Raw genomic sequence first — 15,801 nt, 5'->3', positions numbered from 1 at the left:
CTAGCATTTCATGTAAAGGTGAAGGCCATATCCTTCTACACTGGGATCAATATGTCAGCTTCTCATCCTCTAGGCGGATCGCTTCAATAACCCAATAGATCATTAAATAGCTGAGGATATGAGCACGGCAGCTCAGAGAAGAAGAAGAAGAAGGATATTTAAAAATGATAACAGATCATGGTTGATATTGTGAGGTTGTAATAAATGGACTGTGGATAATGACATTATTAAAAAAAAAAAATCAAATAATGTTCATTTACTGTATTTCTTTCCCAACATTGACGTGCTCTTTGCCTCTACATGTTTAACTGTAGTTCAAACTAGTTTAAAGAAAGAAATTATAAGGGATCAAATGAGTGCATATGAAACATAAAATCCCCACAGGGACTCATAAAAACAACTCCCAAAGCTCCTCTTCCATTCTCTCATTTCGCAGTAATCAATCATACTAATAGATTAAACATAAAGTTAACACACCTGAAACAGAGTAACTGCCTAGTAACTGTGATCTTACTCTGTGAAAGATCAGTAAAAGCACACAGTTACAGCTGATGTTATGGCAAACATACATTTAGCAGACAATGCTTACATTGATTAAGTAATAAACTTAACAGATGGGTGACAAATTACAGGGACTTAATAATGTGTCTCGAACAGCTTCTGCAGCTCTACTGGAGAAAAACACCAGAATATATTCCCTCAGCCGGTGTTTTGATGATGATGGTGGAGAACATATCGCCCCAAAATCTGCCATATGTCTTCAGTTGGATTGAGATCTGGTGACTGTGAAGGCCATAGCATGCAGCAGGTGTCTTAGAGATCCATTTACCAAATTTTTACCGTAACAAAGGTCCAGTAAGGATGCATAACATGATGATATCTCATGATAATGAATGATACTCATCTCAGTATTATTAGAAGTGACACCTTTGTTATGTAACCAAGTCCTTAAACTTGCATTAAAAGGAGTGATGGCCAGGTGGAGACGCTGGTGTGAGTGTTCATTAGTGAGTTCTTCCCTGTATTCATTGTTAAAAAATTTTGAGTTTACAATTATGCTGCTGGAGGCTTGAAATGACGACTTTAACTGGTTCAGTTTTGTGGTTTTTACCTCTGTGTTCTGGGGATAGTTTTGGTCAAAATGGGCATGTTTGATGTTGTAGTGGTGGTTTAAGTTACCACTCTTGCCATTTGCCACTGCCTCACTGCAAATCAAGCACAATGGTCTTGTGTTTCCCTCTGGCAAAATTAACTCATATTTCTCAAAATGTTCTCACTGTCAACCTCTCTTTTATGTTTGTAATAATTCCCCCTGTTCATACCAGCCATCAAGTGAAGGGGGAAAAATCCAGTCCTCTTTCTGTGAAAAAATGTCTTAAAAGATTCATCTGAAGCTAATATAAACCTTCAGCTTTCTAGATCAAATCTAGTCAAATCAAGTTAATATCTTTAAAAGTCTTTTTAGTGCCAAATTCCCTTTTTTTTCATTAGTATTCTTCCAGGAAATCACTGTCTTGGGAAACACAAAGAGGAAATTTTGTACTAAAAAACAGAAACATTGGAAGACATCCACTTGATTTGAATAACTAAGATTGCAGAGGCCTCATACTAACTTTAGATCAACTTTTGTCCCCCATCACTTACATTGTAAGCACATTCAGAATTCATCAATATGAACAGGAGGAACGATTACAGCCAGCAAAACCTGGGTCAGTGTTCATATGGGCACCTGACTATAATCTTAAGACAGATGTGAAAAAATTATTATCCTTTAACTTGGGAGTTTCTAAAAACAGAAGATAGACCGCATACAATAATCTAAAATCAACTACTAGAAGAGATTATCCACCGGGTGTGTCTGGGGTCATGTATAGTCTCAGTGATCTTTCAGGTGTATAAATTATTGTAACCGAGCGTCCCCCTGGGTTCACCTAACTGTATAAACTTAAGGTAACAATAAACAGAGGGATAAGTCAAAACTTCTCAACTTAAACATTACTATTTATTTAGAATTGAATCTAACTCAATTTTTTCTCCTGGCTGCCTTAAAGTGAAGCTAACAAAAAGGGGGATTTATTCATCCCATTGTGCCTAACGTTAGTGGTTCTTAACATGTTGGAATTAATCTGCAGATGCTCCAGTTCAAGATGAGACCAAACTTTTCTAATGGATGTCAGTTTTTGAGCCACAACAAAGGCCAAAATGTGGTCTACAACAGACCATGAATACCCTTTGCTGCAGTCTTCAATTGCAGGTCCTACTGACCAGTAAAGAGGAGCTAGGAGTTAGCAGTCAATGGTTATACATGTTATAAAATAGGTTTTTCAACAATTGTGAATCGCAGCAACCACAAGAAGTCCTTGAGCATACATTCATAAATGTGCACAAAAAATATTCGGCCGATGGGTCCAGTAGTGTGCGAGATTAGCTGCGGACAGATCCACACATGGATACACATGACCAAACACACAATCTCCTCCAGGCTTACACCTGGCGAAGATAATAATGTATAAAAATGGATCTCACTGTGAGCTGGCATGGGTTCAAACCCTTGAGTGTGTTGAGCATCTGGCCACACCCCAATCAGTGATGTCACAGCAGGTGGTTTGGCTTTAACAGCTGCTTGAAATTATAGGCAGTGACATCACTGATTGAGGCATGAACAGATTGGAGCCACAGAGAGCAGCAGCAGCAGGTTTTTGCACCATATGTGATTCTGTACGGACGGCGCTGCTATAAAGAATAGAGATACAGTAGTGACTACATCATCCAACCAAATTGTCATTTTGGTTCTCTGTCGCTCTTTCATTTGAGGCTAGATAAATATAATTGGCTTGTCTTGGTTTCAATAGAGTTTTACAGTCCCATGATGGTCTGATGATGTGATTGTAATTCTGTCATGATTAACTTCTGAACACTTCTACCGTTTTGTGCAAATTGGCCCAATCTACAAGCTTTTATGAGGTTTTTCAACATGCATGATCTTTTCATGGTGCATGTATAAACACACACACACACACGATCTTACTGTACTTCACAGATGTTATCTTCTTCTGTTAAGTGAAAACATTTGATAAGGTGTTTAGTGAACTCACCATGAACGTTCTGCACATATGTACCGGGGACTAACACCATCTGTAGACCTGTTAATATAACACATCATTAATATTCACACACCTGTTTCTGCTCCTTCAGTTTTCACAAAATCCACAGTCATTTACATATTCTGCATACTGTGATGTTTTCGTGATGAATATGACAGTTTCATACCAGTATTAAGATTTTTACATGTATATGTATGCAGCAACTGCTGTGTATGTTATGTAATTTACAGTAGAAATATTGAATCGCTACATGTAAATAATTAGTTTTCCCAATACTAATTCATCTCCACAATTGAATGTATTTCAGCATACAGTACATTTACTGTATATCACTACAAAATGGTTTATTATGTATTTTGTTATCATTTTGTGAGACAGAAGGGAGTGCACATTTAGGACCTTGACATGTTCTGTGGTCACAATTAAGGATTCTGTTTTTTTAGTTTCAAAAAACGCTTAACAAGAAATTGAGTAAAAAATATGGAAATTTCCTGTAAGAAGCAGGCAAGAAGCAAAGGTTCTCCAAAACAAGCATCAATTATGTGTTAGGGACACATGTGCTGTGTATCATTAAGCTCTGTGTGGAGACACATCAATCTAATATTTACTGTTTGATCTTATAATAAAACATACCTGCTATAACTTACTTTTAAGCTTTAGATTTCCACTTGTCAAAAACAAAAATTACAATTACTCAATGTCTTTTTTTCTATTTCTTCTTGACCTTACTTGCAGTTGTTTTATTTTCACAGAGGTTCTTTGATATATGTCTCAATGTCACTATAATACTTCGATGTAACGCAGGTGCTGCTTGAGAACAAGGTGTTGATGATTTAAACGAGACTAATGACGGGACATAACAGCACCATCTGCTGTGGACTGTTTTTCACTCCCACACACAAGATCTGGAAGCTGAATGAAGCTTCTTGAAGCAACGCAGAGCTCACATGCTGCACATTCCAGGGTTTCATTTTGCTTCAGGTTTTTTTTTCTTATTTCGACTGTGAATCAAAAATGGAGACTAGTAAAGCAAAATTACACATGTTTTATTGCAGTAACAAATGTAAAATGATACACAGTGTTGCACAATATTTCAAATCACAAGTGAAATTCATCAGTGTGAATAACATTAATCGTACAAAGAGGTATATGTTGCATAGTCAAGGCAATAAAATAATATTTTACACTGTGGATCAGCTGAAATATCAAAATGCTGATTGGTTACTGTAGTGCTTAAATTAGCGCTTAGTTAGCACAATGTTATATTAAATAAAATAACGGATGAAATATAGAGAAAGAGAAATTTATCAGAAGAAATTCATCATTTGATAAAAAAGTGTTGAGTACATTGCCTTGATAATAATCATACAATCAAACAGTCTTCAAACAGTGCAGTTGTTCCTAAAACGCTGAGTGACTCAAGCAGAAGATTACATCTGTTGAATCAGTTCATGTGTTTTCGTCTACAATAAAAAAAGAAGAATCTGACAGAGGAGCTGGATAAAAGCTGCTGCTTTGGAATTATGTCAATTATGACTTTACTGACATTTTTACGGACAAAAGATAAAATTCCCCCGCCCATCGCAGTCCTTGTTGGCAGCATGTGAATCTGTTTGCACATCTCATGTCGACTCAGACGGCCTTCTTCTTGATTCTGAGCAGCTGAGAGACGCTCTGCAGACCCCAGTACAGCAGAGAGAGGGAGACAAAGGCCTGGAAAAAACCAACAGAGATGGTCAAGATCAGAGGTTTTATATGAGTGTGTTTCATTCAAAGGTGAGGGTTGTGACACCTTTTCGAGACTCAGAATGTGGAAATGTTTCTGATTTAGGGGAAATGAAAACTGTTATTTAAGCATTAAAAACAGTGACGACACTGAACTCTGAACAACATGAGTAAACAGTTACAGACTCTGCTCAAACTTTTAATACTTCTAGGAGAAAATCGGTTGATAAAGTGGATTGTTACATAATGTTGAATTCATATATAATGTTATGGGATATTTCCATCAATTAGTCAATTAATTGTTTCAGAAAATTGTTTAAAAAAAAAAAAAAAGGCCATAAGAATTTCTCAGACCCCAAGCTGATATATTTAATTGGCTTGTTTTGTCATGCAAACAGCTCAAAACTCAAAGAATTTCAGTTTACTATAATATAAGAAAACCAGATAATATTTAAATTTGAGAACCAGTAGTTTTTTCTTAAAAAAATGAACTGATCGTCATTTTCATATCAAAATTGTTTCTGATTAAGTTTCAAATGATTTTAGGTCTAAATGTCTGTCAGTGCTGCCACCTTTTCTCCAGCCTTTGAAAACTCAACTTGACCTTTTCCTTACAATTTTTCTAATGATTTAGTCATTAATTATGTATCTTTTTTTCCAAATTAATTATTTAATTCAAAAGCCTGATTTATTTTAGAGTTGTTTTAATGAGGCTCACCTTGCTTCCTGGAGCTGCTAACACTAAAACAATTTCAGTGTTTCATTGCTTTGCACACTTAGAATTAAATGTTTTCCTTACTTTAATTCTGACCTTTTTGATTAAACCATATGACATAAAGATATGGATATTTTGGTGCACGTCTAGGACACTGAAAGCACTACTGATTCTTCAGACGGAGGGGGATAAAAACCCAATATCAGTTCCTTTTAATACTGATGGACTATAGATTTATGCACTTACTGTATCAGTTAAATTGTAAACTGCAAAAGTGGTTTTCACCGAGCAAAAAGCAAGCTGGATTGTCATACCATAAAAAATCTCTGCGACAAAAATAAGTCATAAGACTTGCAACAGGTATCATTTACGAGCAGTTAACATGAAGGTAAACACTGAAAGTGAAGCTCTAATTGAAAGAAAACAGTGAGACCCTCCAGATGCAGCCGGTCTCAGGATGATGTAGAAAGTGGGCTCTAAAGGTTAAGGAGCTGGTCTTCTCCCCCGATGCTCTCGCTGCGGGGTCAGAAGGGTCACCAATATGGAGGACCACGCTGTTAGGAGAGCGGGGTTCTGCCAGAAACAGTCCTCGCCTCCACCCCTCGCTGCGTTCTGGCCCATAAACTGCATCCTACATTGCAAGTCAAGCCAAAACCAGACCGCTGTCCATCACAGGCAAAAAGCCTGATGGGAAAAAAAGCAACGTTTCCCCTTCTGGACACGGCAGCTGTTTTCCTTTGAGAAAGAGTGCAACACAGACCTCCTCTCTCTGCTTTTCTACCTGCTCTGAAAACAGCCTCCCTGCAGAGAGAGAATAAAAGCCAAACGACAGACGAAACTAAGGAAAAGAAGGGAGAGACTGAAAACATGTCCGCCCTCTTTTGTTTTAGTGGCCCTGATCCTTAAAGTTTCCTTAAATTTCCCCTTCAGTGTTGCCACAGACGTTAAAGAAAATCCAAATTCTGTTTATATAGTTTTAAACTCCAAACCAATCAGCTACGAGATAAATATTAAGACTATAAAACTGCATTCAAATCCGTGGTGGAATTTATAAGTACTGTACTTAAGTACAGTTTTAAGTAAATTGTATTTCCATTTTATGCTACTTCATACTTAAATATTGTACTTTTTTTACTTCACTACATTTATCTGACAGCTGTAGTTACAAGTTACTTTGCAGATGAAGAAGGCACATAATAAAACAATGGTGTGTTTATAAAATAGGTGGTATTTTTATAGATTAAACTATGTAATAATATCAAGCTACAACATTAAAATGATGTTTACACTTACATACATACATCAGTAATAATAATCTTTCATCTTATATCAAGATATTTTTCATGTTATGATGACCTATTTTTCTCATTTCACACCTGATAATTACATTTTAACAAGAAACTTTTCTTTTCGCAACCATGTGTTGCTAATATTTTGTCCACTCCATTAACATACATGAGGGGGGCAGAATATTAGGAACACTTTTCAACATATTGCACTCCAGTTGACCACCACCACCCACTATGACCTCAATGATAAACATAAAGTATGTACATGTACTGTATGTATATGCTGGATTAATTATCCAATCAGAGGACCACAAAAACTGGGTCAAATGATGAACTAAACACCTTGAGAATACACACACACACACACAGAGGATTATTTGCGGTAAATGAGTAAAGAATGCATCTTTTCTGAAACAAATCTGCACTCTCAAAAGATTAGAAAAGGACAAAAAGGTAAATAAGGGCAACCTGACAGAGATTATAGGCCAAAAGGTTGTATTACAGCAGTTAGCTTGTTTTCTGTGCAATGGTGTCGTATTTTTAGGATTTTATCCAAACACTTGAATTAATTTTCCCCTTGATCCTCATAATTATGTCTGTTTTTATTTGATTGCACTTCTCAATCTCTGTGAAGCTCTCTGAGCAACAGTTGCTGTTTTAAATGTGCTTTATAAATAAACTGACTTGATTTGACTTGACTAAGCAAGGCTGTGGTGGTGTTTTCCAATGTTATTTAATGCAGGTTATTTAAAACAGGTTTACTAGAGGTTACGGGTAGTGTAGTATCTCACACGGAGATCAGGAATAAAATCCAAAATTAAAATTTGACATTTGGCCTCTACTGGAACTTACTGGATAAATTTGTTTCACCACTTACTGCTTCTAGTCCGCTTAATACAGCTTAAACAGGACGGCTAAAAAATCTACATTCCCACAAGGAAAAACAGATGGAAGATCACAAATACATGAAGTTACATTGTGTCCATCTCAGAGACGGATTGGGATCGAGAGTGAAGCGCCAGCTTGGCAGAAACTCGCAAATCACATTTCACTCAAACAGACGGAAACATGACAGAGGTTTCTATCAAAGCCGCATGTAGAGGCAAAGGAAGGGCACCTATTTTTCTCTGCTCCCATCTCTCCCTGTTCGCCCCACTATGCTACATTTAATGGACTCTGTAGGAAATCCATGTGGGACAGATTACACAGTGGAAGGAAGCGGGTTTGATCGTCTACAAATAAGCACTACGGCCAGACAGCACCGGCTCCTAAAGTAGAGATCTCAGCAAATCGACTCACACTCACTTTGTTTTGGGGAGAAGGCACTTTGTTAAGGGTGGTAATAGAAAAAACCCACGAACATGTGGTTTTTGTAGATTTTCCTCTGCTTCTTCGTCAAGCTTTATTTACACAGGTACGACGAGGAAGCCTTGCTCAAGAGCAGCTAAGTGTGGGCTGTGTTAAATAAAGTTTAAATAATATTTTAAAAAAAACATACTTTCAGGCCAAGTTTCATATGAAGAAAAGCACAGAGGACAAGAGGTGATACTGTAGTTTATACTTTTCAGCAAAAAAGCTCCAACAAACCTACTGTACACTACCTGCTCAGCTCCAAACAGCTGACAGACAAAGTTAGCGACTAGCTGGTGAACGTAGCGGAGCATTTAACATCGAAAGAGACAGATATTTCCCTCAAGAGATGATGGACATGCAGCTTTAAATCTGCATTAGCTGATTTTTTGGCCACTTGGGGGCAGCAGAAGCAAGTTGTGAACACACCACTGACATATCATCAGCTTATAAGTCGATAGGCTATGTTGCACTTGTTAGCAAACAGTTGTTTATTTAAACTGCAGCAGTTATGCAGCAACATCATCATTATTTTGAAGCAGAGTTTCTGCCCACCTGGGAACTGTAAGTCCAATATTCACTCTCTTTTAGCTCTGAGGGAAATATCTGGTTCTTTAGCTGCTAAATGCTCCACTATGTTCACCAGCTAGTCTACAGCTAACTGTGTCTGTTTGCCGTTTGGTGCTGAGCAGATAGTGTACAGTGGGTTTTTGGAGCTTTTTCTCTGAAAACAGCTGCCTGCTGCGGCCCGAAAACGATGATATGAGCACTGAGAATGAACCCAAAACAGTAAAGTTGCAGCTGGATAGCTAATAGCTGAAATTCCCTCGAGTTGAGCTGCAGAGTCACGACGAGCTACATTTGAAATGACACATTGTTATTTGATACAGTATAAAAAAATATTGATAATAGCTGCTTTAAGTACCTCAGGGGCAAACATATTATATAATTTGCTCCACTAGTGGTCAGAAGCTGTCTTTACATTTCATCCAGCATTCTCCTGTGTAATAAACAGTGAGAGTGATACTCAACGGTCATTACCAGGTTATAGCCTTTCAGCAATGATATTGTAATATTCAGATGTCCTATTATAATTCAAAATTATACATGCCATATGAATTTCCTGAGATGAAATGCTAGTTTAGATAACTAAACAGCTGCTACGTCTAAAAAATATGTTTTTGTTTTGTTTTTCAGTGAAGAGTTTCAGTGTCCCATGATGGTGTAAACACTGTTAAAAACTGTGGCTACACAAAAATTCTGGGGAAAACGCTGAGTATTTAAAACGTAATCAAATATAACATTAAATATGAATACAAAAATATCTGCAATAACCTTTAGAGAAACTCTGGTCCAACTCTACATTAACCAGAGTCATGTGTGTGCTGTTGATGGATATGAAGCATCAAGCAGATACGTCAAACACCCCAGGGTGCATTTTGGTGCCCCAGGCAACTGTCTTCCAGCCTTCGGCGGGTTAACATGGCAGAGCCTCAGCGCTCTCCAACGCAGCTGCACTCGTGATTGAAATGAAAACAAGGCAGAATGGCTGCTGTCAGACGTGTGATATATGACCTGTAATGGGATGTTTCCAGAGCTCCCTCTCCATATGGCTGCCTACAGTCCACCAGACCTGGACTGAACTGTATCGGAAAATAATTCAGAGCTTTTTGTTTTAACCTGGCTGCAGTGCCAGAGGAGGGGGAGTCTGCTGCATCAACATGCTACAAAAGCTGGTTAAAATAAACCATAAAAAATATTTGTTAATACTCTTTGTTCCAAAACTACAATGTGGAGCAAGTCAAAGAGAGAAAGAGACAAAAATGCACTCCTCACATATGTGCAATCTGAAGTTTCACTTATGTTTTTTCTTTTATTTCTGTAAGAGAATCTGGTTGTTTTGCAACTTATGCAGCACCTCTTTTGTATACGTAGATACTTTTTCCTCTTAGAAACATAGCTAAAATCTGGTTTAAAAACAGTTTCTACTGACATATTCCTTTAAAAAATTCCCAGTATCTTATATCAACACATAAAACAACTGGTAAAGGAAGGTAAGAATACATAACATGTACACCTATAAACATATACTGTGTGACATTACACTGTAAATATATTGTTAATCCTATCACAAGCTGTGTTTCCATCTAATTTTCAAGTGAATAAGCAAACTTTTCAAATGTCGCAAAAAAGAAAATGCGAATTAGGTGCGTTTCCATCAACTGGTTTGAAGTGAATAAATTAGGCTATGCAAAGCGTAGTTTGGTCAGAAGTTGGCGGTATAGGCTCCCTTACACATGGCTGTAATAAACAGAGTAGAAGAAGTAGAGGTTGCTAACAGGAAACAAAACCAGTCGCCTTGGCCATCTACGGGAGAGAAATGGAGAGAGGTCTTCAGGAATTTGTTTCAATTGGGCAACTTGTAATTGCTCTTTCATGTCAGCTGGTATTGGCCATTTTTTAGTGTGTTATGGGAATATCCGGGAAGACACCGACAGAGGAAACAGCTGAGTCAAATGTTCGCTACATCCCAACTTATTTGGCAAAGGTGTTTCTATCTCCCATTTAGCTCATTAACTCTTTTCAAAAAAAGCAAAAACCACCTCAAGCAAACGTAAAAATTGAAGTTTTGAAGTTTTTTTTCTCAAATTTTGTCATTTCCATCACCCTTTTCTAATGGGATACTTCAAAATGTGCATAAAATACGTTGATGGAAACATGGCTACAGAAACACATGAAACAGAAATGCATGTGTATACACACACACACACACACACACACACACACACACACACACACACAGGTGCACCAGCACACACATCATATAGAAACACAAAGTCCTAAACAGGCACACCTGCACTTATGCACAGGAACATGTGTACCCTCACACAAATACATACACATACACATATACACACATACTCCATACACTCGCACGTGTGCTCACACATACACACACGCACACACACACACAGGACTTCCTGTCTGCTCATTTGAGCAGATATACAGTCTCTGTGCGAGCGTTGTTTGAGCAGACTCAGGAAGGATACGCTAAGCAGGTTAACGTCCCACCAGAGAGTCAGTGTAGTGCCTGCTCTGTAGCACAGCCATGAGAAATATCGCCATCACACTCCCACGCATACACACACATACACACACACGCACACACACACATACACATCGTGCAGCCAGACAAAACACATGTGAAACGGCAGTTGCTGTACGCTGAAAATGTAGCAAAACATTAAGCGGTCTGATTATATGCCAATTTAGAATGATACAGTTGTTTAGAGGTTTTCATTTTCACATCTGGTATTTGTACTCATTTACCATGTGTCTGCTAGAAGGTCACATGTAAGGTCAACGACGACTCATCCAGTCCATTACGCCTCATTGAAAACATGAGACAAATCCCTGGGAGTAACACTTTTCATATCTGTTCAGTTCACTCCAGACCCCAGCAGCTTGGCATCACTTCAGCCTCAATAAGAGAAGTCTTCACCTCATCATTAACCACAGTTCCCTGGGTGGCCACGCTGGTGGACCCGTTGGTGAAGAGTGCAGTAGTCGGCGGAGATTTGAAAGGCAGGGTGTTGGGCACGAGTCCAGAAAGAAGTGATGAAAGAAAAACACAAAAGAGGGAAGAGAGGACAGGAGGTTGCATTTGTTTTTGCCAAATCAAGCCCCTGTTTGCATTTTCAGGGAGCAAAGAGAAGACTTCTGGATTTTCTGTGAATTAGTTCAATGGGATTCCTAGGAGAAGAAGTACAGATGAATGAGTCTCGGAGGGCCAGTAAAAAGGTGTATCTTTCCCCCGACTCCTTCCATCCACCCACTGATATTTATAAAAATGATGACAGTCTCTGTTGTGCATTCCTACTGTGGAATTTGCAGCCAACTGTTCTTGAAGTCATTCTGTGTTCCTACCACATGTGTGGCATTATGGTTACAAAAGGCGGTAATCAACAACAATCAGCTCAACAATCAGAAAAAAATGTCCGTCTCTCCCAGCTTGGTCCAAGGTGCTGACACAACAGTATAATTAGTAAATTAAGATATACTGCCCAATTTAAGTTTATTTGACTACAACAACGGAACGGAAATAAGATCAGGTCGACTCATTGACACACTTTTTTAGAATTGCTTTCTCTTGAATCAGTTATTCTTTTTGTTTTTACTCTGTATTTCAGTAATTTATAGCTCAATTGTTATTATTACTGCATCAATTCTACTTTTATCTAATATTCATCTGGTAATTTTGCGTGTTTCTATGTCTTTGTAACTTGTTTTTTAAAAGTGCTATATTAAAAAAAGTCGTCCTTAAAGAACAAGAAAATCAGCAACAGAGATATTATTTTGACATTCAAGGATTTGGCTGAGCAGGCAGACAAAGAGGTCATGCGGCAGTACAAAAAGAAAGAGAGCAGCTCAACTTGATGTTTCAAAAAGAAAAGGAAGTCTGTCCCGAGAGGCAGCTCAGGACCTCTGAGAGGAAGAAATCCATCACCTTAAAAAGCAGCTCCAAAGAGGAGAATACATAGTGTGCTGAGACCTTCACGAGTTCAAGCCGTAGAGAAGCTCATGCATTAAGGTAGAAAAGGTTCACAGATTTGACCAACTGGGTCCAACGACATATCACTGTGAGTGTCCAGATGCAAACTCAAAGTATCAGGGAGTCAGAACAAGGTGTTGAGGGCTCGCACATGGTCCCCGAGCCAACCCACACACCATCTCCTCTGCGGATGTGTGTGCAGTGTCAGCAACAATCATTGTGTACATACTAGTCAGTGTGGGAGTTGCCATCGGTCTCTGAGACTGTAGAAGGCGCTGTGGACAAATCCAGAACACAAGAACGCTGCTGTTGAAGAAAAAGGCAATTTCTTTGTTAAAACTTTCACAGGGGCTGCATGTCTCCATTGAAGAGCACGTGTGTTGTTTTTTTCTTGCCTCTTTTTTTCTTCTCGTCCTTAAGAATATATTGCTATCTGATCACCGTGAGTGTTTTGGAAGGAGACAGAGGAGTAGATGATTGGGTTGGGGATACTATAGACCGACAAGCCAATCATCAACAAGAAGCAACACACAGTGGCTGAGACCATGGTGTTTAAAATTTCCAGAAGCCCTTGCTGGGTCCACGTGCCAGCTGAAATATGTAATTGCAGAGTTTTGCAGGTGTGCCCGCAAGTTTGCAGAGCATGACGCAACAGCCGTGCAGTGGGCCTTAAAACGATTTGGAGGACATGACTTAAAAGGCAGAGAAGACAAAAAAAAAGGCTACAGAAGCTCAACATCAAGGTCTGAAAAGAAAAAGGATTTAAGGAGGAATGCACTGATCAATACACTGGAGCAGTAATGTACACTGATCTCTAATAAAATGATAAATGGACAGCATTTTATATCACTTTCATAACAGTTTTATTCTTCATTCTTATTCAGTTTTATCCTTTCACACACACAGTCACACACCAATGGAAGCGAGCTACCTCACAAGTCAGTTTCCTAACCATTGGGAGCAATTTGGGGTTTAATGTCTTGCTTAAACTGGCCACTTGATATGTGGCCAAGAAAAGTCAAGCAAAGAAAATTTTAATTGGGGAAAAAAAGGGGCACTTAGATCGGTATTCCTTATCAGAGAATACCTTGAGTTTAGATATTATAATGGGAGATCCAAAGTTGGATCTTCTCACAAGAAATATATAACCTTGGAGCTTCTCATTTCATCCTGTCAACTGATTCTTTTTTCGATATTGAAAATACAGATTGGTGGAGCTTTTAATTTGTGGAGTATCTTTGCAGGAGGACATCAGGGAATAACATTATTGTAGTTTAATCCATCTGTGACAGTGGCTATTTCCAATTTTGGAACCTTAGATCTGAAGTCTGCCCAAAACTCCTGACCCCCTACCACTCACAAATCCTGGCAGCAAGAGCCATTTTCCAGCTGACTCCAGGCAAGATACTATAGCTTGAACTATTGTGAAAAAAGGACCATGAAAAATTTCATTTTACTAGAGTATCAGACGTGTGATTGTTAGCCAGTAAGCCAATGAGCGTGGCAGAGAAAGAGAGATTAATAAACTGAGCAGAGTGATGAAAGCTTGCACTGCAATAAAGATTGCTAAATTAATACAGTAAGCCTTCATTCAGCACTGCTCTGATAGATTTTATAGTAAAATTCTTTGACTTATTTATATTTGAACATTATGAAAGTCTTTTATCATTTGTTATGTTTTGAATTTGTGAGCAGACGTCTTTGGAAATCGCCGTTTTTAGTTCTATGAAATCGGCTTTATGTGCATTTTAGAAGAGTTAGAAATTATACTGTAAGAAAAAAAAAAAAAAACAGCTGCTATCGTCAGGTTCAATCAGGTTCACATGCTGGCTCTGAAGCTGCATCATAAACTGGATGAATGTTGTGTTTCACCCATGAATTAAAGCACAAATAGGAAGACAAATTCAAAAGAAAGTGAACACTGGCCACAGAAACTAACTCCACAAAAGCCAAACTAAATACTGCAAGAGAACTCCCAAAGGGCCAATTGCTGTTGGATTTCCATAGCTTTACCTGGCAAGTGGTTTGACAACATAAACCAAGCGGTTACTCTTTGACGGGCACGATCCCCTGCACATTGAGTGATAATATTTCACACTGTGTACGGTCGACCACCCCGCTGTTTACTCCAACGGAACAGTCCTACCCAGCATTTCTCTTTCAAATCCCTCCATTTTCTCCCTGGGAGGAGATTTCCTTTCCTTTCCATTCCTGCGAGCTCTCAGATGATGTCATGCTCACCGAGTTTCCATAGCTCCAAACAATCCTGTTAACCTCAGAGCGGCTTCTTGCTACCACACATTCCTGCTTCAAAAAAAGGCCGCCAACCTCTCGCACCTGAGATTTAGCGGGTGGAAACAACGCAGTCCGATAACGGTGACCTCTCACCGTTTGCTTTCTTATCTGCCCCGCTCATGGCAGGGACGGCGGGAAAGACGGGGTGGGATTTGCAATTTTTGTCGACAAGTCAGGTGATGTGTCGAAGATAAAGCTGCTTTGTGCTTAGGCCGGGCCTTTGTGTTTGACATGAACTTCATAATATTGTTCTGACCTCTTCTTTTGGCCATTGGGCATTTATGTTTCCCTTAAAAGCCTGACATAAAAAGAGCTCTTTGATTGGAAAACACTATCAGCACAGAGTTGAAAAGATGGAAAGTCCAATGGGGTTTAAAAACTATTTAGATGACTTCTTTTTATATTTAGGATTACGTAGCTTTAGATTGCCTCTCATGTGTCAGACTTGCATGAGCTAATATACAATGTTTTGAACTATTTTATTACAAGGAAACATCTCAGTCATATTGCAGTAGTAAAGCAAAGCGGAAAAGTCTGAACCTCTCAGGCTTCCTATTCTTTTTATTTGGGGAATTTTCCCGTTTTATTTGATAATAATGAAAACTGTCAGAATGGATTTTAACTAAGAAAAGTCAGCCTTAAAATACTTTGTACCTGAGCCAACAGGAAGCCCTGAGAAGCTCTCTCCTTCTCCACCAAAGACAAGTGTATTTTTACGAGCTCTCCTCTTAAATTACTGTGACTTCACCAGCAGTTAGTGGCCGTTTCGAG

General features: G+C 38.6%; 1 protein-coding gene across 1 annotated transcript in view; it reads right to left on the bottom strand.

Moving 5' to 3' along the window:
- Window positions 1-4,134: 4,134 nt before the first annotated feature.
- Window positions 4,135-15,801, bottom strand: part of agmo (alkylglycerol monooxygenase) — a 56,949-nt gene continuing 45,282 nt past the window's right edge. Inside the window, exon 13 of the mRNA XM_067600625.1 lies at window positions 4,135-4,817. Within this exon, the coding sequence (XP_067456726.1) occupies window positions 4,737-4,817 (81 nt within the window). The 3' untranslated portion in view covers window positions 4,135-4,736. The remainder of the gene's footprint in view (window positions 4,818-15,801) is intronic.

This window comes from Thunnus thynnus, chromosome 10 (genome assembly GCF_963924715.1).
Source record: "Thunnus thynnus chromosome 10, fThuThy2.1, whole genome shotgun sequence".
NCBI lineage: Eukaryota > Metazoa > Chordata > Actinopteri > Scombriformes > Scombridae > Thunnus > Thunnus thynnus.
This window is presented reverse-complemented; position numbering and strand designations above follow the sequence as displayed.